Here is a 26,889-nt window from a genome sequence, read left to right on the forward strand (position 1 = left end):
AAAAAAAATTTAACCACCATGTCCCCAGGCGGGCTCCGTACATTTGCAAAAAAATGTCAAGTTTTAATTAAATAACCATCTGATATAACCAGTGTCAAAGTAAATAGAACACTTCCATTTTCTGGCGTTAACACGCTCATACTGCCATGAACACGACTGGCCAGTAGATGGCAGTAGAGACGGTGAAAACTTGCCATAACAAAATTCCAGATAATCCATGTCTGCTACATTTAAGATGCATACAAACACAATAATGTCTATAAACCTAGAGAATATATTCACAAGAGTTTTAGGCACAATATACAAAGAGTTTAATGCTGTTGTCCGTGTGGAGCCTGATCAGAGCGTCTCAGATGCATTTCTTCTGTCGTGAATGTACTGAGATACCCATAATGCACTTCTCGACAGCATGTCCACACTGAAAACCGTCAAAATTAGTGCATTACTTTAAAACTAAAACATATATCTGATATTTTCACTTTATAAAACTTCAGATGTGACATTAATTTAAATAACTTATCCAAAATTAGTTTGGTTAAAATTTTAACCATAAGTTAAAACTCTGTGCCTCTGGATGACTTGGGTGATATTGCCAGCATATCAGTATGGGGTCAAAAGAAATTAGTTTATTTTTGTTAGCTCTCCTTTGCCTGCAGAGGATAGAGCAGTTTCTTCTGGAACCAGCTCTCCTCTGTTTGCAGAGGATAGAACTGCGCATCTACTACAAAACATTTTAACAGGTAGGTACTTAACTGATTATGGATTTTGTAAATGTCTGGTAAGTGTTAAGCTTTGTTTACCACATCTGCAAAAATATGTTAGCGGTCTAAAAATTATTGGACCAAAACTTATCAAAAGATAATTGGTCCAATGATTGTTTTCAAAGTTATTTGAAAAGCTAATCCCATAATGAAAACATTATCTTTGATAATTAGTGGTTAGCGGATTAGCGGAACTGTGCCCACCACTGGTTATCCTTAATTTCTTGATTAACCATCATCTGTCATTACCTTTATAATCCACAAGCAGTGGAATCTGGTGCATTTTTGTTTAAATGGGAGGACAGGGTTTTTTTGTTTGTTTGTTTTGTCAAGGAAACAGATTTGCATTTTTCTATTTATATTTATTTAAGTCAGGGGTGGCCAAGTTCGGTCCTCGAGAGCTACCTTCCTGACACTCTTAGTTGTCTCCCTGCTCCAACACACCATAATCCAATAAAAGACTCATTAGCAGACTTTTAATGAGCCTTTCATTGGATTCAGGTGTGTTGGAGCAGGGAGACAACTAAGAGTGTCAGGAAGGTAGCTCTTGAGGACCGAACTTGGCCTCACCTGATTTAAGTGGTTAGGTGCACTTGTTTTCAGTGCAGAAGGTTCTTTGTTCAGTACCCACCCCTGCCCGTTCTCTGTGTAATACGGAGGTGCGTCATTAAGGGCATCTGGTGTAAAACTTGCAGATCCACCTCTGATCTGCTGTGGTGACCCCGAGTGAAAACCGATGGGATTTACTTTAGTTTCATTGTAGTTTGATGCACTAATATACATCCACGTGTGTACAATCAGAATGTTCATGTGCTGTGAACCTGCTTAAGAAAGATATCTCATATTATGTATTTAACATTGTGACATGGAGGTAACAAAAATCTCTGCCTTTAGACCAGGGTTGTGTTGGACATGGTGAACTCTGGTGGGGTTCGGTGATGTCCTAAGAATCAGTACTCTCTGATGATCCTACTCATGTTCATGTCACGGGTCCATGTTCTCTAAGCCTGTTCTATCCCGTCAGTTTTCAGGTGAGCTCCATATAGAAATCGGGAAGCAAGCAGCATCTGAAGCCTTAAAAAGGGGTGGAGCTGAAACTAGCAGTGACCTTACCACTTCACGGGATGGAATATTTCACCTGCTTGCTGCGCTTTAGGACAACAGATTGGGTACAGATCTGTATCAGTGTTTGGAACAAATCTAATGCCGTCAGCTTGCAGCAGAGCTCCCAGGACATTGCGGATGGCCAGTTAAGCTTGCCGACTGCCCAGTTGGGTTCCCAGTTATCGCTTTCGGCATTAAAAATTTTGAACCATCCAAAATTTTGTTCCCAATTATGTTGATACGCCAGATGGTGAGCAAAGCGCTCCAGGATGACCATGTATGCTTGCAGATAGATTTCGGTGGGGTTGGTGATTATCCCATGAGTTTGCCATTTTGCAGTTTTTTTCTATCGAGAAGCCAACCGCAACCTATTTAGACACATGTGGACAGGGGTTTTTACTGTTTGTTTGGACAGTTGGTGAATATGACCACCTGACTTTGAGGAACTGCATGCTTAACTGCAGCCTCTCTGTCTTGCATGATTGATAAACCTTTGCTGTACTTTGGAATTTGTTAAATTGTTATTGTTAGTATGGTCACTGATCTGAGTCTAGTCTGCTTGAGGTTTCTTCCTGTAACCAAAACAACGCCTAGGTGAACGTTTCCTTATTACTGTTGCCAGTGTGCTTGCTCAGGAGGTGGGTAAGGTTAGGCCTTCCCTTTGTGAAGCGCCTTGGGGCAACTTATGTTGTGATTTGTTGCTACAGTAAAACTCGCATATAATGGATTCAGGTGGAGACACAGGTCGGTTGCGAGATGGAGAAAGAAGATTTCTGGATTGAGTTAGAGGAGGTGGTGGAGAGTCTGTCCAAGCATGAAAGAATTGTGATTGGAGCGGACTTCAGTTGGCATGTTGGTGAAGGGGAGTTGATGAAGAAGTAATGGGTAGATATGGTATCAAGGACAGGAATGTGGAAGAACAGATGGTAGCTGATTTAGCAAAAAGGGTGGAAATGGCTGTGGTGAATACCTACTTTAAGAAAAGGGAGGAGCACAGGGTGACATAAGAGTGGAGGAAGGTGCACACATGTGGACTACATTCTGTGGAAGAGATGTAAGGTAAAAGAAATTTGAGACTGTCAGGTGGTGGCAGGAGAGAGTCTCGCTAGACAGCATAGGATGGTGGTTTGTAGGATGACTTTAGAAGTGAAGAAGAAGAGAGTGAGAACTCAACAAAGGATCAGATGTGGAAGCCAAAGGAGGAAGACTGTTGTGTGAAATTGAGTAAGCAGGTGAGAGAGGCACTGGATGGAGGGGAACAGTTTTAGACAACTGGAAAAGTACTGCAAATGTGGTGAGGGAGACAGCAAGAAAGATACTGGGTGTGACATCAGGATAGTGGAAGGAAAACAAGGAGACTTGATGGTGGAATGAAGATGTCCAGGAAAGCATAAGGAGAAAGAGGTTGGTGAAAAAAGCAGGTGAACATCTGTGAGCAGCAATGTGGTTTCATGCCGAGAAACAGCACAACAGACGCAGTGTTTCTCTGAGTATACTGATGGAGAAATATAGCTGAGGCCAGAAGGAGTTAAATTGTGTGTAAGGTTTTAGAGAATGCTTATGACAGGGTGCCAAGAGAAGAGTTGTGGTATTGCATGATTAAGTCTGGAATGGCAGAGAAGTATGTGAAGGTAGTGCAGGACATGTACAATAATAGTGTGACAGCGGTGAGATGCGCATTAGGAATGATAGACTCATTCAAGATGGAGGTGGGATTACACCAAGAATCGGCTCTGAATCCTTTCTTGTTGTTGATGGACAGGTTGACTGATGAGATCAGACAGGCGTCTCCATGGACTATGATGTTTGCAGATGACATTGTGATCTGTAGTGAGAGTAGAGAGCAGGTTGAGTCCAGCCTGGAAAGGTGGAGATATACTCTAGAGAGAAGGGGATTGAAAGTCAGTAGGAGCAATACTGAGTACATGTGTGTGAATGAAAGGAAGCATGGTGGAGTAGTGCGGTTACAAGGAGTAGAAGTGGTGACAGTAGATGAGTTTAAATACCTGGGGTCATCTGTCCAAAGTAATGGAGAGTGTGGTAGAGAGGTGAAGGAGAGAGCGCAGACAGGGTGGAATGGGTGGAGAAAGGTGGCAGGAGTGATTTGTGACTGAAGAATATCTGCAAGAGTGAAGGAGAAAGTTTACAAGATGGCAGTAAGACCAGCTATGTTGTATGGCTTAGAGACGGTGGCACTAACAAAAAGGCAGGAGGCAGAGCTGGAGGTGGCAGAGCTGAAGATGTTGAGATTCTCTTTGGGAGTTATAAGAATGGACAAGATTAGGGATGAACATGTCAGAAGGACAGCTCAGGTGGATAGTCAGAAGTCAGACAGGTTAGATTGAGATGTTTTGGACATGTGCAGAGGAGGGACCCAGGTTATATAGGGAGAAGGATGCTGAGGATGGAGCCACCAGGCAGGAGGAGAAGAAGGAGACCAAAGAGGAGATTTAAGGATGTGGGATGGAGGACATGCAGGTGATCTGCTGTGGTGACCCCTAACAGGAGCAGTTGAAAGACAAAGAAGGGCCAGCGAATTTTATCCATTATAATCAAAATCCATTATATGTATAAAAAGGACAAAATCCATTTTGTCTAAGTCTACTGCAGAGTGGTACCTTAAAATCCTAAGGCCTGATTTATGCTTGTCCAGTTCTGTGACCATCTAATGACATTGATGTGCACATGACCCTTTTAAAGTTCTCTGTCGCGTCTTGATGCAATTTACCACAGGAAGAGTGGCTATTGCTGGATTTATTTCTCCCTCAATGAGCTCCACCTCTATATGTAATCGTCAACCTTCAAACCAATGATATGCTACGTACAATTTTCCTCCATGAATTGTGGGTCATTTGAGCGTCTTTTTCTTACTCCTTGTTGTAAAGTTAGTCGTATTTGCAGCCATTCTGCAAAATGTATTTTATCATCAGTCGAAATGTAATCAGCGGGTGAACTGCAATTTCCTTTTTAATTTAATGATAGAGGAAGAAGTGGAAAAAATAAAGGTGACAAATCACAGCTCTTGTGGTCTCAGTCCTTTAGCAGGTGCACGTCAGGCTCCAGGGAGAGTTCGCAGCCAGGCAGAGAGCTCTGATCTAAAGCAGTCACACCCAAGGATATGTGTAAAACTTAACACTGTATTACAGTGCCAGCAACAAGCAGCATTTTGTTAATAATCACTGGTCTTGATTTGTGCCCTGCCTCGTTTAGGTGCCGTGTCTGAGTACAGTTTGAAAAAAATAAACGGCCGATCTTTTAATCAATGAAATACGGTACCCACTTTCCTTGAATCAATGAGTGTCAGGGCTGACCTTCATTTCATAAATGTGTTACCAGTGGTGGGCACAGTACCACTATTCTGCTAACCGCTAATTAGCGAAGCTAACTTTTTTGATAGTGGATTAGCTTTTCAGCTAACTTCAAAAGTCATCAGCAGACCAATTAGCTTACGCTAAATTTTGTTCTGCTAACTTTTAGTCTGCTAAAATCATAAATGTTAGTTCCTAACTATTATGTTTTTTGCAGCAGTCAAGCAGCTGTGAGGAGCTGAGCTTTTGCATTTTGGGTCAAAATGCATAGAACACTGAGTCAAAATGCATAGAACACACACAGGTATATAAATAATTACTACAACAACTACATACACAATTACATAACAAATAACTAAAATATAGAATCACAGAGCAACAAAAAGGAGAGTGACACTTTGTTCTGTGGGCTGAACGAACAGATGGGCATGTCCGCGCGAGTCGCTGCTGTTGAGATCTCTGGACCTGGATGTCACAACTGGAGAACAGATACAGTGTTTTGAAGGACATGACCTGCGTGTGTGAGCCTGCTGTCCTCACATGTAAATACATAAAAACATATGTCATGACGGGCTGCAGCAGCCGCACAGCCGACAGGGTGTGCCAGGTAAAATGGACCGTCAGACCATGTGTACACTCGGCTGGAGATATGAATGTCACGTTACCCACGTGTGAGCTTGACATTCATATCGCCAGCTGGTCTATCACCATGGGTCATATACAGAAGAACAGAGGGATCATACTTGTATTGTCCACTCGATAAGAGGGATTACATGTTGGAAATCGTGGTGTTGTTTATGATGTGTGGTTTTTATTTTTTTTTTTTCTCCACAACAGCAGCGCAATGTGATGCTACATGCTTCAGCTGCTTGCACTATGTTCGTGTATGCACGTGCATTCATGCCTGCCCAACTCTCTAAAATTAGAAAGGTCTTGTCTCAAAGTGATGCTGAAAAACTAATTCATGCATTTATTTCCTCTAGGCTGGACTATTGTAATTCATTATTATCAGGTTGTCCTAAAAGTTCCCTGAAAAGCCTTCAGTTAATTCAAAATGCTGCAGCTAGAGTACTAACAGGGACTAGAAGGAGAGAACATATCTCACCCATATTGGCCTCTCTTCATTGGCTTCCTGTTAATTCTAGAATAGAATTTAAAATTCTTCTTCTTACTTATAAGGTTTTGAATAATCAGGTCCCATCTTATCTTAGGGACCTCATAGTACCATATCACCCCAATAGAGCGCTTCGCTCTCAGACTGCAGGCTTACTTGTAGTTCCTAGGGTTTGTAAGAGTAGAATGGGAGGCAGAGCCTTCAGCTTTCAGGCTCCTCTCCTGTGGAACCAGCTCCCAATTCAGATCAGGGAGACAGACACCCTCTCTGCTTTTAAGATTAGGCTTAAAACTTTCCTTCTTGCTAAAGCTTATAGTTAGGGCTGGATCAGGTGACCCTGAACCATCCCTTAGTTATGCTGCTATAGACTTAGACTGCTGGGGGGTTCCCATGATGCACTGAGTGTTTCTTTCTCTTTTTGCTCTGTATGCACCACTCTGCATTTAATCATTAGTGATTGATCTCTGCTCCCCTCCACAGCATGTCTTTTTCCTGATTCTCTCCCTCAGCCCCAACCAGTCCCAGCAGAAGACTGCCCCTCCCTGAGCCTGGTTCTGCTGGAGGTTTCTTCCTGTTAAAAGGGAGTTTTTCCTTCCCACTGTTGCCAAGTGCTTGCTCACAGGGGGTCGTTTTGACCGTTGGGGTTTTTCCGTAATTATTGTATGGCCTTGCCTTACAATATAAAGCGCCTTGGGGCAACTGTTTGTTGTGATTTGGCGCTAAATAAATAAAATTGATTTGATTTGATTTTGATTTGACTGTGTGTCCCTCCCGATGTTGGCTTGATGTTTTCAGGGTTCGCTCATTCGGGCTGTGTGAAGGGGCCTTCACCGTGGTCTGAATACGATGGGAGTCCAGTGACATTTTTACTGCAGTTGTCCGATGCCTGATGCACATTTAAAAGCTTCCAGCAGGAAGACATTCTTGCTGAATGTTATTTATTTATGGTTTTTAAAGGTCTTTTTCACCCTCTTCTGAACATCCACTGTTCTGCCTGAGCCTGCTCTCACAGCGGTAATCTGATCACTGGGTATCCACCGCCTTCTCCCATCGACACAGTTTTGTTCCACTCTGTACGTTTTTGATGAGAGAATAGTCTACAATTATTCTGTTGCACCAACTGGAGGATGAAGGCTCTCTGGTATCCTAGCAACAGTTGGCTGCCACCATGCCCAAAGAGGTAAAAATAGTCCTGTAAGGAGAGTAAAAGTAGAGAGTTCCTTTCCTCTTTCCTCTTTTTCAGCACCTTCCCCTTTATCCCCCTCTCCTTTCTTTGTTCTTTTCTGTCCTTTTCTCCTGCTAAATAAACTGTGAGCTGGTACAAGCTTCTTTTGTCTTCATCGTTCACTCAAATTCTTAAAAATGCTCAACTGTGAGCAGTTTGTTCTTGTCCAGAAACAGAGCTTACCTCACGCGCTGTGTCCAGTTAGATCAGCATGTCTGGTCTCTCTATAAAATGAATTCATGGGTGATTTTGTATATTCTATAAAATAGCCATTTAGAACCATTGGATATGCATAGAATTTGATCTGAAAGTAACAGACACTTTGGTTGAGGGTTTTTGTTTGTTTGTTTGGTTGTTTGTTTTCGCTTTTTTGGTGGAATTTTGAGGTTTAAAAAACAAATTTAGAAGGCCAATCTGCACATCTAGATATAAATGTATACCAATGTGTATAGATAATTCAGAGAGGGTATACATTTTATAATGGTGAAGTTGTGATATGAACTAAATTTCTTAACGATAATTAATTCTTTTTCTAAACTTGCTTACTCCAGTTAAGGGTCACAGGGGCTGGATCCAATCCCAGCAGTCATAAGGTGTTACTCTTTATTTCCAAATCCTGAAATGTAGGAAAACAAAGCAGTGATATTTTGTGATTTGTTTCACGGCGGTTGCGTTCTACAGCACAAATTAACATGCAACAAAATTAAAGCACAAAAAACATGACCTCAGTGCAGCACAACCTTCTTAACCTTGTCTTTCAGTGGTCACACAGACATGTTTAAGCAGGGCAACCCAATATGAGGCCGCAGGCCACACTCCCATTGTTGTCTCTCTGTCTTGGCAATTAACAAGCTCTCTGGAAATGACTAAATTACTGTTAAAGGGCAGTGTATTTATTATTTTGAAATTGGTTTTAGATTTAGAATATTCATTTGGTGTAAATATGATGCATTTAATTGTACACTAAACAAAAATATAAACGCAACACTTTTGGTTTTGCTCCCATTTTGTATGAGATGAACTCAAAGATCTAAAACTTATTCCACATACACAATATCACCATTTCCCTCAAATATTGTTCACAAACCAGTCTAAATCTGTGATAGTGAGCACTTCTCCTTTGCTGAGATAATCCATCCCACCTCACAGGTGTGCCATATCAAGATGCTGATTAGACACCATGATTAGTGCACAGGTGTGCCTTAGACTGTCCAAAATAAAAGGCCACTCTGAAAGGTGCAGTTTTGTTTTATTGGGGGGTTGTACCAGTCAGTATCTGGTGTGACCACCATTTGCCTCATGCAGTGCAACACATCTCCTTCGCATAGAGTTGATCAGGTTGTCAATTGTGGCCTGTGGAATGTTGGTCCACTCCTCTTCAATGGCTGTGCGAAGTTGCTGGATATTGGCAGGAACTGGTACACGCTGTCTTATACACCGGTCCAGAGAATCCCAAACATGCTCAATGGGTGACATGTCCGGTGAGTATGCCGGCCATGCAAGAACTGGGACCTTTTCAGCTTCCAAGAATTGTGTACAGATCCTTGCAACATGAGGCCGTGCATTATCCTGCTGCAACATGAGGTGATGTTCTTGGATGTATGGCACAACAATGGGCCTCAGGATCTCGTCACGGTATCTCTGTGCATTCAAAATGCCATCAATAAAATGCACATGTGTTCTTCGTCCATAACAGACGCCTGCCCATACCATAACCCCACCGCCACCATGGGCCACTCGATCCACAACATTGACATCAGAAAACCGCTCACCCACACGAAGCCACACACGCTGTCTGCCATCTGCCCTGGACAGTGTGAACCGGGATTCATCCGTGAAGAGAACACCTCTCCAACGTGCCAAACGCCAGGGAATGTGAGCATTTGCCCACTCAAGTCGAACGAACTGGAGTCAGGTCAAGACCCCGATGAGGACGACGAGCATGCAGATGAGCTTCCCTGAGACGGTTTCTGACAGTTTGTGCAGAAATTCTTTGGTTATGCAAACCGATTGTTTCAGCAGCTGTCCGAGTGGCTGGTCTCAGACGATCTTGGAGGTGAACATGCTGGATGTGGAGCTCCTGGGCTGGTGTGGTTACACGTGGTCTGCGGTTGTGAGGCTGGTTGGATGTACTGCCAAATTCTCTGAAACACCTTTGGAGATGGCTTATGGTAGAGAAATGAACATTCAATACACGAGCAACAGCTCTGGTTGACATTCCTGCTGTCAGCATGCCAATTGCACGCTCCCTCAAATCTTGCGACATCTGTGGCATTGTGCTGTGTGATAAAACTGCACCTTTCAGAGTGGCCTTTTATTGTGGGCAGTCTAAGGCACACCTGTGCACTAATCATGGTGTCTAATCAGCATCTTGGTATGGCACACCTGTGAGGTGGGATGGATTATCTCAGCAAAGGAGAAGTGCTCACTATCACAGATTTAGACTGGTTTGTGAACAATATTTGAGGGAAATGGTGATATTGTGTATGTGGAAAAAGTTTTAGATCTTTGAGTTCATCTCATACAAAATGGGAGCAAAACCAAAAGTGTTGCGTTTATATTTTTGTTGAGTATATGTATGTCATTCATACAAGGTCAACATTTATTGTTTGCCCGTGGCCCTCTCTGCAGATTAATTTCTGTCCGTTCAAAGGAAGGAAATTGGGCACGTTTATGCTTAAAGAAAAAACAAAATTAAGAAGATCTGATGTTCACACAATCTTCACACTGTACAGGCACATTCCTGCACTACTGTAACTGGATACTCACTCATCACTCATTCATCTTCAACCACTTATCTGGGATCGGGACACGTAGGGCAGCAGCTCCAGCAGGGGACCCCAAACTTTCCTTTCCCAGGCCACATAAACCACCTCTGGCTGGGGGATCCTGAGGTGTTCCCAGGCCAGTGTGGAGATATAATCTTTCCAGCTAGTCTTGGGTCTTCCCTGGGGTCTCCTCCCAGATGGACATGCCAGGAACACCTGCATAGGGAGGCGCCCAGGGGGCATCCTTACCAGATGCCCGAACCACCTCAGCTGGCTCCTTTCAACGAGAAAGAGCAGTGGCTCTTCTCCAAGCCCCTCACAAATGACCAAGCTTCTGACCCTATCTCTAAGGAAGACACCAGCCATCCTCCTGAAGAAACCTATTTCTGTCACTTGTACATGCGATATAGTTCTTTCAGCCATGACTCTCACCTATGGTCATGACACCTAATGACCATAGGTGAGAGTAGGAACAAAGATTGACCGGTAGGTCGAGAGCTTTGCTTTTTGGCTCAAGTCCCTCTTCATCACAACAGTACGGTAGAGTGAATGCGACACCATTCTTGCTGTGATGATTCTCTGGCTAATCTCACACTCCATTGTCCCCTCACTCGTGAACAAGACCCCAAGATACTTGAGCAACTTCACTTGGAGCAAGACCATATTCTCTACCCGGAGTAGGCAATCTATCAGTTTCTTTGCTGAGAACCATGGCCACAGATTCAGAGGGGCTGATCCTCATCCCAGCCGCTTCACACTTGGCTGCGAATGGACCCATTGAGTGCTGAAGGTCACAGGCTGATAAAGCCAACAGGACCACATCATCTGCAAAAACCAAACAGTGTTGAGACCCTGAGCCCCTCAAACTGAAGACCATCCTCCCCACCATCTACACCTTGATACCCTGTCCATGAATATCACAAACATAATTGGTGACAAGCACAGCCCTTGCGGAGGCCAACCCCCAAAACAAGTCCAACTTATTGCTGAGGAGCCTGACTACAGCTCTTGCTTTGTGAGTACAGAGAGTGGATGGCCCTGAGAAGGGACCCCCTCAGTCCATACTCCTGCAGCACCTCCCACAGCATCTCCCAGGGTACCTGTTCATATGCCTTCTCCAAGTCCACAAAACACATGTTGGCTGGATGAGTATACACTCAGGCTCTCTCCAGGATCCTTCTGAGAGTGAAGAGCTGGTCAATTGTTCCACAGCCAGGACTGAACCTGTATTGTTCCGCTTCAATCTGAGGTTCTACTATTGGCCAAACCTTCCTTTCTAGCACCCTTGAGTAGACTTTACCATGCTGGGTAGTGTGATACCCCTGTAGTTGCCACACACTCTTTGGTCCCCATTTTTTTAAAATCTGTGGCCCACCATCCCAGTTTGCCACTCCTTTTTTCATGTTCGAGACCTCCTCTCAATGTCGAAGAAACTTCTCATACAAGACATTCCCTCCACACCCAGAGTCTTCAGCATTTCTGGACGGATAGCATCAACCCTCTGGGTTTTGCTACTGCAGAGTTGTATCTGGATAGGAGCTGTTTATTTTGTATTATGAATACTGCATTGTGTATATTGGATGAGAAAGTATCAGGCTTGGTAACCAGAGATGTCTGCACAAAAAATGCAGGACTCAAACTCATATCTCTGAATTTGAAGATAGTTTACTGAAGGAATGTGCAGGATCTGAAACAAAAAGGCATTCCAAAATCAACAAACAAATCAGGAACATCAGGCAATAAGGCATGGTCGAAAAACAGGCAGTAGGTCAAAAAACACTAGGAAGCAGGCAAGGTGAGGAAAACACAAGGAACACAGCTGGAAGCAATGGCACAAGGCACAACGATCTGGCAAGGAAACAGTGCAAACCACTGAAGATTATATACACCCTGGTGATAAGATACAGATTAGGAACAGGTGTGTGGAAAGCACCAGAATGGGGGTGTGGCCAAACCGTGTGCACTGCCCATCACCAAGCACAAAGAGAGGCAGACAAGAGAGGGAAAGACAAAGCCCAAGAAGGAAAAACCCAGCAAGAGAAATCACATGCAACAAAATCACACAAATCTAACTAAACAGAACAAAGCAAACATATAGCAAAAAAAAAAAAAAAAAAAATCCAAACCCTGACAGAAAGTATTTATATTGGAAACAAGGTTTTATATTTTCCTATATATTGCTGTATAATTTCTTTCTAGTTATTGAAACTAACTATTTAAGGGCCCATGTTGTATCAGCATCATTTCTACTAGTTACTGTTAAATGCAGTGAAGGTTTTAAATTAAAAACATTCCATAATTCTGTTAATGTGCATATTTCTAATTCTCCAAGAATAAACAAAATTTATTTCTAAAATGACTAATTTTACACTTCTGTGATATGTGTTACAGACATCCATATCAGGATGCCTACTTGGTCTGTGAGATACGCGCACTATGCCAGACTGCTCTGTGTGTCACATCTCGGACATGCCCTCTTTCTGAAAGACGAGGGTAGTGTTGTCAGCTTGGCAAAATTCTCGCTAAATCTGCCGGCTGTCCAAACCCTTACATTGTCAAAAGCGACTGCCGCCAAATCTAGTTACTTTTCCTGGCATCGTTGGAGACTTTTCTGGTGTTTGGTGACTGAAAAGTGAATGTACGTATTGATCTACAGTCTCTGTTCTCACTGAGCGAGTGCTGCCGGCCCAAAGCAGTCACAAGCAGCCAGTACACAGTGTGCTCCACCACCGCGGCAGCTCAAAATCACTGGGAGTAGAGTGGACGGAGATCTACACTACTCTGCATTCAAAGTGCAAATGAATCACGCACATGCAATGCCACCGTGGCTGATGCTGCCTTGTTTTAGAGTGGGATCTAAAACAAAAAAGTATTGGGCCACTTGGTATTTCTCATATTTTAGTTTGTTTATGCCATTTCAAATACAAAAAGTACATCATGCTTCTCAGTATAAAAAATTTTGAAAATATCTTCCTTAAACTCAAGCATATCTCTACAACTTGATATAAATTAAGCAAAAATATAAAAGCCAAGATGATGGGTTGCATAATTAGTTTTACTGCCAGTTTTCTTCAGACAAGTCAGGGGATAGATACATGAACATTTCACTGAATATGTTTTGGAGTCAGTGTTTGTGATTTCAATGAGAATTAAAGGACAGTCTTTGTCATTTAGTACATGCCCTTGGTGGTGGCCAAGTGTTTAGTGTACTCACTTCCAAAATATGAGGTACCCTGTTCAAGTCCAGCCGTGCCCATTGTCAACATATTAATGTGTGGTTGCGTCAGGAATGGCATTCGCTGTAAAACCTGTACCACATCAACATGCAGATTCATATTAGACCTGCTGTGGCGACCCTGAGCAAAAAGGGAGAAGTTGACAGAACTTACAACCATATGTCCTCAGTCAGACACATTGGAAGAGCGAATGCTTGTGTCTGTGCAAACTGTGCTGTTATTATGCATTTATTTATTTATTTTGTAAATTTCTCTTTCAGAGATGTCAAGCCAGACAATATCCTCCTGGATGAGCAAGGTAAGGATGCCAAATTCTTGCCTTTTTGCCTGGCAGTTTGCACATGACATGGCCTAAACAGTCTGAGAGCCTGCTCCAATCCGTGGAGTTACAGAACTGTCAAATACATGTTGAAGATGTTTGCACTGTTATAAAATTTCCATTCATTTCAAATGTTCTCGCCATCATGTTGAAGTACCAAATGTTGCTCTCAAATTCCACTTTTAAACATAGAATTTTTTTTTTTTTTAACCTTACAACAAAAACTAAACCAACATAAATATATTCCTGGTGAAAGAGAGGCAGTTTTCCATTTGGATAAATGTGAAGCACTTAACTTTTATTTAAAGCGGTCTTATAATCAGATCTTTTGCTGCAAGCCACTACAGATGACACATGTGTCTTGGAAACAGAAATTAAAATTTGTAGCCAAAATGACCCAATAGACAATGAGGGGGCTTCCACATCTACTCTTTGTTCTGTCTGATTTGGGAGGTGTGAACACGTGCATGGTCCATCTAAGAAGTCAGGATTCAAATTCCAAGTCCGCTGTAGTACAGTTCCCTTGTGGTATAAATGCAAACCAAAGCACCAGACTGAAGATTAGGGCTTGCATTAGCAAGGACCGGGATATGTGTTATGATACAATTAATTGTAATACATTGTGAAATGATGCACATTGCAATACTCTGCATAATTAACTGCAAACTTGGAAATTTAGTTAAGAATTCAACTTATTGTGTACCACTTGGGTGGTTTAATGGTTACATCACATTATACTGCCAGACTCTGTGTCACAGGGCTTTCAATAGAAGACAGTCTGATGTCTACAGATGTTGATGCCTATTGACTTAAACATTGGACATCACCTTATTGTCTTGCCAATAAGGTGGCGTTGAAACGCTTATGTCACTGAACATACTGACGTGTATGATGCCATTACACGTAATGAAGTGCGTACCTTTTACTTGCCGTCTTCTACATCCTGGGCATGCCATCGGGTGCTGGTGATTCACTATCACACAGCAAAGCTTGGGTACATAGTGATGACCCGGGCTGCAGCTGTCGATTATTTTATTAAGTATTCTATCGATTATTGTGGAGATTAATCGAGTAATTGGATAAAACATACTTTTGCATTTTTAAACATCAACAACAGTCCAGGGCTCTCTTTAATCAGTGGCACAATGTTGCTGCGCCATCATGCATAGTGTCATATTTAGTGTATCCCTTTCTGTTTTCCTGGGTAATTATTTATTTTTTCACGTCTTTACAAGTTTTGGATCTTTCCCAGTGTCAGGAGCTCAGCACTCTCCTGACACCGGACCATAAGCACAGGTGGTCAGTGTAATCCTCAGTCAGTCAGGCTGCACGTGAACGTGAGCACAGTCTGTGAAGAACTGGGCTCTGGAGTGCAGCTTTTCTACAGAAGCCAAACTGAGAAGTCCGCTCTGCATCCTGTCAATGAAAACCTGAGTTAAAGTGCAAGTAGAGGGCCAAGTCTATTCGCCTGGTAGCCAGGGACGTAAAGCCGTGTCAAAATGTCTATTTGCCCGATCATCAGCTGAATAAGGCACAAATAGTCTATTTGGCTGACCACGGTGTTTTTTTGTTTTGGTGGACTGGGTCTCTGCTTGATATTTTTTTTATCCCTCTTTCTCTGTGATTCAGCAGATGCATTTCAGCTGGAGGTTGAACATGTAAGACTCGCAGTCACTGTTGTGTTTTTTTTTTTTTTTTTTTAGTTGACCGTGTGTGTTGCCCAAAAGAGCAAAAATTAAAAAGTGAAACACTCAGTGCACTTCTGCTGAGATGATCTCTTTCAGAGACTGTCAGTGTGGCCGGGGACGGAACTGTGACTCGCCCGGTGTGAGGGAGTGCTGAGCCCCTCACACCGGGCAGAGAGAGACAACAGCCGGCCAATGGGCGAATAGCAAACTTCGACTGTGGGTATCCGGCCGCCAGGTCAATAGCCACTCCCCACGTAGAGCGGAGAGCAGCCAGCGGACCAAACCATGTGTTTTTTAAAAATAGAGAAACACACTGCTTTGCTTTAAATGTGCAGTATAAGCTATTTCAGATGATCAGCGTGGACCTTCTTTCTCTTAAAGGCTTTACTTCACTCTGTGTGTCACATTGGAAAGCTGTAGCTTTTGGTGCTACATTGATTAGCTCTTACACGGCTTATGCACATGCGCTGGTCGTCTTCTGTATTTTTCTGGAGATGTTACAGCACCACACACAGACCTGGCATATGTATTACCATGTTAAATGGAGCTTCGATACAGAACATTTTTTGTAATCGAATTATTTGAGTTACTCGACTAATCATTCCAGCCCTAGTGATGACCTTTCACCTAAAGTCAGGACTTTCCATGGTACCAAAGTTTGCAACCAGCATTGTTTTAACTAAGTCATTTCTCTCTAATTTGTTCTGCTTGGATTTTCTGCTGTTCTCACAGCTGAAATAATACTGGAAGTGACAAAACACAGATATCAGGAGGCAACCAGCCAGAAGGTTTTTACCATAAAATGGAAACATATTTAATTGCAAGAGGTGGATGACAGAAATGTTACTATTATGATGTGCCTTTATGTTCTGTACCTGTGGAGTACTTGTGTGTCTGTGCTTGTGGTCAGAATGAATAGCAAAGTCTTGTACAATAGAAAGTAGTTGTTCTGTAGTAGTAGTTCTGTCATGACAGGCTCCTAAAACATCATAACAATGACAAAGTCAGAACACACACACACACAAATGGAAAATTGACTTAAATATGCACATTGGTTGCATGTGCTCCGAATGCCTCAAAAATAACAGCTGTCTTTAAAATTGTCATTTAAACACATTCTAATCACGTGTAACCAATGTACGTATTTACATCATTTTTTCTTCCTCCAGTACAGTCAGAGAAACTCTGACTTGAACTGTGCCAGAACACGTGGTCCACTTTGAAGGAATAGACAGGCTTTATGTCCTTGTTTGTGTCAGCTTTGAGTTTGTTTTTATAATTTCTTGTCTTATGTGATCACAGGATCGCACATTCATATAAAAGATTAATTATTTTAATGGGTTTTATGGCTGCATTTCCTCAGGTCATGCTCACCTGACAGACTTCAACATTGCCACAATAATAAAGGATGGTGAGAGAGCCACAGCCTTAGCTGGAACCAAGCCGTACATGGGTAAGTTCACTTTGCACTCGCTTTGTGCAAATACTGCTGGGAAGAAAAAAAAAACTATTGCATTTTGGCATTGGCCATTTGAGTACCATAGCACTTACCACTGATCAAGAAGAACTAGTGCGTTGCCTGTGGGGATCCACGGGCTCTAGATTTGGTGGCGTTTATAAAATAGGTACCTGACATTTTCAAGGGTGGTAATAAATTATGCAGTTTCTATAATGAGTTAGAATGGCGTGTGAGTCCAGAATGTTTTTTGGACCTTAGACCTAAACAGTTTTTAGAAGAACTCAACCCTTTTATTTCCTTATTATTATGTAATTGTTAAATGTTAACTTACTGTCCTAATGCATTTATAAATTAAGTTCTTGTTCATACACACTATTATATCATTCTTCTTGTTATTATTATTATTTTATTATTACTTCTATTTTGTCATTTGATTTTTAAATGGACCCCAATGGAAATAAGTGATTTCACTTTCTTGTCTCATCCATGTATTTTTAACATATTTACATATTATGTATTTGCATTGAACTTAATAATTAAAATGACACACATTTTTAATATATACTGTAGATGATTACCACCACCCCCACCCCCGCTAGAATGGCCTATGAGTCCAGAATGTAATTATCAACATCCATTGTTGTGTTGTTAAATAATATCCATAGTTTCTCCAAAAATATTAGTCTTATCAATGTTCCATTTTCATTGCATTTATCCATGACCCAAAATATATAAGCATACTAAAACTATACTGCAAATGTCTTTCCCCCAATTTTTCTATGATTGAAGTTGCACACACACATGCTTGCAGAGCTTTTTGTCTTTTCTGCATTCTGCCGCAACCAGGTGCCTTTATTTTTATATACCCACAAACAGAGACGGTGGTGAAAACATCAAACACACTTCAGTTTTCACTCATGGTGACGACAACATGACACTTAACTAAACTGACTAAACCAATTAAACTACAAAAACACAATAAATCACTAACACTGACAACACTGTTAAACTAACATGAACCACAATAGCAACATTTTAAACCCAAAAACCCAGAACTCCCATGGAGAACTGCAGCACATCCATTGTTCAATGTTATTAGCTCATATCTGAAAAATACTACTCTTATCAACTTTGTTTTCACAGCATTCATTCTTCACCCAAAATACATAAGCATACCAAATGGCAAACATCAGCTCTCCCCAGTTTCTCCATGATCAAAGCCATAGACACGCAAGCACACACAGGCTACTTGGCTGTTATAATAAAATGGTGTCTATATTTTACATTCAGTAATACATTAAACTATTTGGTAATTGAAAATATTCTATATATTGTGTCTTGAGAAGGTCAGTTTGTTTTTGCTACATAGCTAACTAGAGAAAATAGGGAGCACAGTGGAGAGTACAGCAGCTGTCAGTACGAGACAACACGCTTATAGAAAATGAATGTTCAATCAGATACACCTGATACAAGATGCATCAGCCTGATGAAAGTCAGATTTTTCCATATCAGTGGAAAAGCACATTTTGAGTGAATTATATTATTGAAATGACAGAGCTCATGCTTCTTGGAGGAATAATTTGGAATAAAATCAGTCATGTAATTACTGTAATTGCACAGCTGGGGGAAATAGCCAGTTTCTTTTCATTTTGAATAGGAAACACATGATTTCTCACTGCATGTCCGCCTGCAATGGTTAAAATGTTCATTTCTTCAGGAGTGATTTGTGTGTCTGTGTGTTGTCAGCACCAGAGATCTTCCAGTCCTTTGTAAATGGAGGGACAGGATACTCCTTTGAAGTGGACTGGTGGTCTCTTGGCGTGACTGCCTTTGAAGTGCTGCGTGGATGGGTAAAGCCTGTTTATTATTATTATTATTATTATTATTGCCTTTATTCACTTCTGTGTATCCAGGGATAAGCACTGGCACTATGGGCCCCCAGGCCTGTATAGGCATTACTACTACTACTTCTTCATTCTTTACTTATTTCACTGAACATGTATTAATTTCCTCTGTCAACAAGGTTATACTTACAGACATAGGTTTACATACACCTTTGCTACAAACATTCAAAGTCATTTTTCTCCTACTGCACACAAATTATTTGTATTAAAAATTTCTAGTGCAGGGCCTGTAGGAAGTTTGTATTCCTATAGAAAATTGGGAGCTTAAGTAGATTTCTCGTGGATGGTCGTATGAGGCTGTGTTTGAAGGTGGGATGTACAAAGAGGTGCACTTATGTTATATTATTATTTGAATATAGTATTTCATATTGTTTTTAAAAATCAGTTTTATTATCAATTATATGAAAATAAAGGATTCGTATTAAACAGGTAATTTGAAGAGTCAGACAAAATTAACCAGAACATTGAGAATATTTGAAACAGGAAATCAGTATCCCACCTACTGAACATCAACACAGTTTATTTAAACTTGATCTTACAGCGAATATGAGATTTTATTCCGCTTATGTACTTAATGAAACATTGTACAAATTATGGGAAAAGCTAATATTGTATTCAGGTTATGTACTTACTGGAACATTGCACAAATAGTGGGAAATTTGTAGGTGTTATTCAAAAACAGATTTTAGCTAATGTCTCCTCAGTGTTGTCAAATTAAACTCCATTGCAAGGAACACTGACAGCAAAAGTATTTGCTGGGATGCTGGGATTAAATGTTTTATTGTGAAACAGTTTGAGCAACATGAACTATCTGACGTTGTTTAACTTTGCTACCAGGTACATCAGCGAGCCACGCCATCTTGGAAGTACGAATATAACAATGTTATTCAAAATAAAGGTTTTGAAATTAATCCCCATAATGTTCAAATCTTCGTGCACAAGCCATATCCAAAAACTGAGGTCGATCTGATAAACAGTCAGAGAGATATATGAGCCACATACCCACACACACACGTTTCTTGCTGTATAGATACATACCAGAAAGATTTGTTTCAGTTTGTATTCACTATGTCACATTTTCTGTGGGTCAGCTATTTATATATTAAGATGTGTGTCTCTTAAACAGCACTGAAGATTTCGAAAATTGAAGGAATGACTTGTAAATGCTTCTGAACGACAAAGTGGCATAAACTGAAGGGCAATTCTATGGTAACGGAATTATAACAGCAGCAAAATCTGGACATATGGCATCTAACCATGACAGATTAGCTCATAATGTAATTCCGTTACCATAGAATTGCCCTGAAGTTAAATGGTAAATGGACTGCATTTATATAGCGCTTTCCCATCTGCATCAGATGCTCAAAGCGGGATTAAGGCCCTTGGGCAAGGTCCTTAGTGATTTTTCCGGTCAGCCTGGGATTTGAACCAAGGATCTTCTGGTCTCAAGCCCAGTGCTTAACCACTAGACCATCACCTCCCCTAAGTTACTTGGAGAACCTTTGTCTGTATTTAGAGATCAAACTGTAGAACCAATGTCTTGTTTATTTTTACAGTGCAGGGGGGTGGGGGGCGGGTGTATAGCATTATTCCAAGGCTTCCAGAGCACAATTTTAGATCTTCAAGTCGGGTTCTCCCTCAGACGCTGTCTTGAAAATATTCACAGCACCATGAGCAGTGTACAATGTATTACACAAAAAATTACAAGCTTGGGACAATATAGATGTTGCATTATTGAGGAAGAAGGCCCAAATTAACAACCAGGAATTGAGGTTTTGTTTTAAATCAAATCAAATCAATTTTATTTATATAGCGCCAAATCACAACAAACAGTTGCCCCAAGGCGCTTTATATTGTAAGGCAAAAGCCATACAATAATTACAGAAAAACCCCAACGGTCAAAACGACCCCCTGTGAGCAAGCACAGGTCCAACAGATCCTTAGGATCAAAAGCAAGCAATTGATGAAGAAGTTGGTGGCATCAAAATAGAAGTGTAACTTAAGCCTCCTGCATCACTATAGCCTAGGAGGAGTAAGCCATTCATCACATTCCAAAGTTTGGGTGAAATGCCAAATATTAGGTTGGTTTCTTGAAAACTATTGAAGTTACAGCCTTTGGAAATTTCTGTGAATTTTTCATATTTGTTATCATGATTCCCCCAAAAAATATTGTTGTGACTACATTGTAGTTTCTGGTTTAAAACAATAATAGATCACTCAAAATCAATTTTCAAGGCAAATAAGAGATGTTTACCAATTCTTAACAAGAAAGATATTCAAACTATGTATCTATATAATCATGTATGTATGTACAACCCCTGGCAAAAATTATGGAATCACCGGCCTCAGAGGATGTTCATTCAGTTGTTTAATTTTGTAGAAAAAAAGCAGATCACAGACATGACACAAAACTAAAGTCATTTCAAATGGCAACTTTCTGGCTTTAAGAAACACTATAAGAAATCAAGAAAAAAGATTGTGGCAGTCAGTACGGTTACTTTTTTAGACCAAGCAGAGGAAAAAATATGGAATCACTCAATTCTGAGGAATAAATTATGGAATCACCCTGTAAATTTTCATCCCTCAAATTAACACCTGCATCAAATCAGATCTGCTCATTGACATTGACCCTATGCCATGACATTGACCCTATGTGTCTTTTTGCAAGGAATGTTTTTTGCAGTTTTTGCTCTATGGCAAGATGCATTATCATCTTGAAAAATGATTTCATCATCCCAAACATCCTTTCAATTGTCCAAAATATCAACATAAACTTGTGCATTTATTGATGATGTAATGACAGCCATCTCCCCAGTGCCTTTACCTGACATGCAGCCCCATATCATCAATGACTGTGGAAATTTACATGTTCTCTTCAGGCAGTCATCTTTATAAATCTCATTGGAATGGCACCAAACAAAAGTTCCAGCATCATCACCTTGCCCAATGCAGATTCGAGATTCATCACTGAATATGACTTTCATCCAGTCATCCACAGTCCACAATTGCTTTTCCTTAGCCCATTGTAACCTTGTTTTTTTCTGTTTAGGTGTTAATGATGCCTTCGTTTAGCTTTTCTGTATGTAAATCCCATTTCCTTTAGGCGGTTTCTTACAGTTCGGTCACAGACGTGACTCCAGTTTCCTCCCATTCGTTCCTCATTTGTTTTTGTTGTACATTTTTTCGATTTTTGAGACTTATTGCTTTAAGTTTTCTGTCTTGACGCTTTGTCTTCCTTGGTCTACCAGTATGTTTGCCTTTAACAACCTTCCCATGTTGTTTGTATTTGGTCCAGAGTTTAGACACAGCTGACTGTGAACAACCAACATCTTTTGCAACATTGCGTGATGATTTACTCTTTTTAAGAGTTTGATAATCCTCTCCTTTGTTCAATTGACATCTCTCGTGTTGGAGCCATGATTCATGTCAGTCCACTTGGTGCAACAGCTCTCCAAGGTGTGTTCACTCCTTTTTAGATGCAGACTAACGAGCAGATCTGATATGATGCAGGTGTTAGTTTTGGGGATGAAAATTTACAGGGTGATTCCATAATTTTTTCCTCAGAATTGAGTGATTCCATATTTTTTTCCTCTGCTTGGTCTAAAAAAGTAACCATTACTGACTGCCACAATCTTTGTTTCTTGATTTCTTATAGTGTTTCTTAAAGCCAGAAAGTTGCCATTTGAAATGACTTTAGTTTTGTGTCATGTTTGCGATCTGCTTTTTTTTTTTTTACAAATTAAACAACTGAATGAACATCCTCCGAGGCCGGTGATTCCATAATTTTTGCCAGGGGTTGTATGTGTGAGTAAGATAGTTTGTAAGGTGTTTTTTTTTTCAAATTGCATGTTTATTATGATGCTGTCAAAAAAATAATGCTGCGACTACATTCTGATTTGATGACAAAATCACATGAAGGAAGCTCAATAACAACACCATATTTGCAGCATATCATCTTGAGATATGTAAGAACATATGGTAAAAAATATGAATATAATAGTCAACTGTCCACATTGGCATCTGGGGTGAAGAAAATCGGCATATTTTGACACTTTTTCAGAATTATAATATTTTCAATGACTATAAAATTTTGTTAAAACAACCTGCTGTATCATTTAATGTGTAATATGTTCTATTATATAACAAGCCATCATACAAAAAGTTCTATAGCCATAGCTGGTATATTTCTTTGATTTTGAACTAATCAAGATATGAACAACATGTACAATTTTGGGTTTTCTACCATTTTGAGGCCTTTGTGGAAGGCAGATCACACTAGAAAAACCAAAACTCTCAACATCTCCAACCTCTACACCAGAAGTTAGCCTGGCATGAGCAGTTTTCAAAGCTGTGAGGCATATAGGGTGCTCATTATTAACATGCAAAGTTGGTAGAAAAACACTGTTTTGACTATGTGAAAAATTCACAAAAAATTTCCAAAGGCTGTAACTTCAAATGTTTGCAAGATACAGACCTAATATTTGGCATTCACCATAACTTTTGTAGGAACAAAGGATGAATATAATAATGTTTTGGAATATTGAAAATTATCACTTGTGGATAATTTTACCCTCGGGGCACCACCTAGTTCAAGTATAGGTACTTTAGTTTAAGCATTCATTAATTGATTAGTCTCAATTTAATTAATCAGTCTCAGTTCTAAAGGATAAGCTCTGCAGATCTGTCAGATCCGACACCCTCTGTAAAACTATACAAAAATCGCAGACAACTTCACACGTTTAAGATATTTATTTAACTCTGGCAGGAGTTAAATAACAGGACATATCACAGTGATCAATTTAATGATGACGACATTCAATGAGCTATATGATGTTCAGATAATTGGGTTTCATAGCGGGAGTTTTAGGAGTAAGATTTGTCCTAATTTAACAGGTAATTTACATTGGTATTATTAACCTGAGAGAAGATTAATGATTTTGAATAGAGTTAAATAAAGCCACTCTGTTTATCTGACAACATAGCCTGGTCTTACTATGCGCAGTGCAGCAGGTTTCTGTGAGGTCCCATGCTGGAATCGTCTGGTTCAGTCGACGCTCTGTCCGCCACACAGCTTCGTCCTTGACAGAACCTTGACAGAGGCTCTGCAGTCCGACCGCTCGGTTTCGTCAGTGGCGGGGATGATTTCTGTTATTGTGCTGTGATTTGCGGCGGCAGCTCAAAGTCCGCTGTTGAACGCTCATCAAAAAAATTTTCTGGACCTGTGAGGAATATCCTAGTGGACACTATTCGAGAAATTAAGATGGTTTCTGTGAAAAGTTTAACGGCTGATGAGAAATTATGGGGTGTTTCTGTCGGTGTAAGGACTTCCCACGGAGCGGGACGTCTGCAGCGCTTCCAGGCGCTGTCGTCGGCCTTTTCGAGCTGAAAACATCCTAATTTAAGGCTTAATTCACCCAGGACATCGTGAGAGAACAGAGAAGAGGCTGGCATGAGGAATTTATGCGACATTCCACTGTTTAAGGACATTTTTTAATGAAAGACGTACGCGCAAATTCGCCGAGTCGTTCCGTGACGACTCGGCAAATCTGTGTGCGCCACGACAGGAAAAACACCTCCATGTTGAAAACCATTTGTAGAATTCAGGCGGCTTTAATGGCTTTCAACAAGTGAGTAACTGAGAAATTGTTTAACAGCTTGGGCATGTTCCAACTTGCCGTTAAGATTTCCAACGGAGGTGTTTTTCCTGCCGCGACCCCCCGCGGTCGGGTCCAGCCCGACATGCGACTCTGCCCCGCACGTTCTTTCATTACAAAAGGACCGTTAACAATGGAATGTCCGAATAAACTCCGCATGCCGACTTCTTCTGAAAGTTCTCTGTTCTCTGACGACTTACTGCGTCAACAGAGCCTGAAATGTGGAAGTTTTCAACTTGAAACGGCGAGACGCTGCCGCCTCAAAGCGCAGATCGCCGTCAGGCGCCGTGGACCGTCTTAAAGCGACACTACCAGACCAAAATCTCTCATCAGCCGTTAAAATTTTTACCGAAAACCAGCTGAATTTATTGAATGGTGTCCACTCAGTTGTGCCTTACAGTTTTTGAAAACATTTTTATCAAACAAAGCAACAGTCTCTGAGCCATTCCTAAACAATGAAAAAAATCGACGCGCGGGTGGACGACTCCTCACTCAAAGCCTGCCCACAGGCGAAGACTTAACCGACAGGCGTGAAAAAACTCTTGCATGCCCACGAGGGTTCAAGCATGTCTGATGTAATCACACGTGATTCAAATCCATATGGTTTTTGAAAAAAATAATAAGGTCGGATACTTTTCTAATAGACCTCGTATATATATAAAAGAGAACACACTAAGTAAACATTCCCCAATGAACAGAGTATACACATCAATTATAAAACTTTCATGCATAAATAGAAACAGTGACATGTTTTCCTTTTCTCTTTTTTTTTCTTTGTTCTTTTGCCACAACAATACAATGAAATTTCCTTTTGTGGTTAGGATTTTGACCTCTTGCAGGAAATCAATCACCTGTCCTTCCCAAATCGTCCCACAGGGGTCACTCTTGTTCCATGGTTAGATTTGGATTTATCTAGCAAAGATGAATAAAACATAATATTTAGTCAATTTCAACCCAAGAAACTTGGCCATAATTGGTGGATCACGGGCAGTCGATCAGTGAGCTGTTTTCTTTGAGTCTAGTGTGAAAAACCTCTTTTTAGGACTTTTGGTGAAACTGTCTTTCTGTGGAGGTTTTTTTATGTGAGAGGGGAGTTGAGTGCATCTGGTTTGGGGTGCTGATAGAATTCACAGCTCTGTGTGGAATGCTCTTTGGGTAATCTTAAACCCTGAATGTGGTGGGGGTTTGTTGACAGATCCAAGCTGTGCATGGCTAGAGCGTCTCCTCTTTGACACCTGGAGATATACCAGGCCTTGCTGTATGGAGTTTATCTTTCTTTGAAGAAATTCTATGGCCCTCATCTTAATGCAAGTTAATCTTAATGTTGGTTGTTTGATCCCAGCTTTCCGCTATCATTCCCCCACTCGATTCGACTTTGGGTCTCCAACGTTGAATCTCCAGATGAGGAAGGCTGTGACGGTCGGTGGGTGATGTCTTCCACTGGCGGTGAGTTGAGGAGGGTTAGTGTCAGACTAGCAGAGTGGCTTAGGGTGACTACTACATGCTAAAGTGTCCAGACTATGGTACCACATCCTATACATTTACCTATTTATTTATTTATTCATGGCAGGTTTGGCTAATCAAAATTAGTAGCTCGGATACTGGTTGGTTTCAGATTCTTGGTCCAATTTGGGTTAGCTTCAATATCCTCGGACGGTTCGGCCGCACGTCGGTTTTGTCGGGCTAGTCTTGGCAAGGCTCGAGAACACCTGGTTATACCATTCTGAATGGTATTGCATATCTGCGCGCCCACAGAGCTAAGCCGAGGGTAGTCAAGTAACCGACGATGGTGGCTACAAAACAACAGGTGTCAGGAGTAGACCAAGCATACGATAGGGCTTGGTAGGGTCTGGCATCTTGATTTCGGATCTCTTTCAAAGTTTTATCTATTGGGCCACGTCGATGACTTGAGAACCCTCATAGTGGATTTCTCCAGGGTCTGTTGGTCCTGTTTCAATAGCGGGTTTGGTTGTAAAAGTCGGACACTTTCAATGGCTCCTTCGTATTGGTCAGGATGTAGGTGGCAGAGAGATACCTCACCAATACAGAGCAGGGCGGTTTCTCGGGTACCATGACTCACAAGGTTTTTCGCGGGGAGTTCGATACGAGTCGACGTGTCATGACAGTCATACACTATGTAGGGCTGATTTTTCAGGGGTGTTGACTAACCACGTTGTCATACTATCTCTACCTGAGTGTCTGTGACTTGGCGGAACCGGCGTGATGGTCGGTGGCAGCGATTTGTCCCAGTAAGTGTTTTGAGACCGCAGATGCCGGCAGTGTCATCTCGAATGAACGGTTTGCTGGGACACAAATAATGGATGTCTTTTGTGACAGTGCACATTTTGA

At 41.1% G+C, this 26,889-nt stretch overlaps 1 protein-coding gene across 1 annotated transcript in view; it reads left to right on the top strand.

Moving 5' to 3' along the window:
- The window catches only part of LOC117522784 (serine/threonine-protein kinase 32C-like), a 189,380-nt gene that overhangs the window by 84,140 nt on the left and 78,351 nt on the right, over positions 1-26,889 (top strand). Inside the window, exons 3-5 of the mRNA XM_034184171.1 lie at positions 13,777-13,814; positions 16,887-16,976; positions 18,729-18,832. Coding sequence (XP_034040062.1) covers positions 13,777-13,814; positions 16,887-16,976; positions 18,729-18,832 — 232 coding nt within the window. The remainder of the gene's footprint in view (positions 1-13,776; positions 13,815-16,886; positions 16,977-18,728; positions 18,833-26,889) is intronic.

The sequence above is a fragment of the Thalassophryne amazonica genome, chromosome 13 (assembly GCF_902500255.1).
Source record: "Thalassophryne amazonica chromosome 13, fThaAma1.1, whole genome shotgun sequence".
Classification (NCBI taxonomy): Eukaryota; Metazoa; Chordata; class Actinopteri; order Batrachoidiformes; family Batrachoididae; genus Thalassophryne; species Thalassophryne amazonica.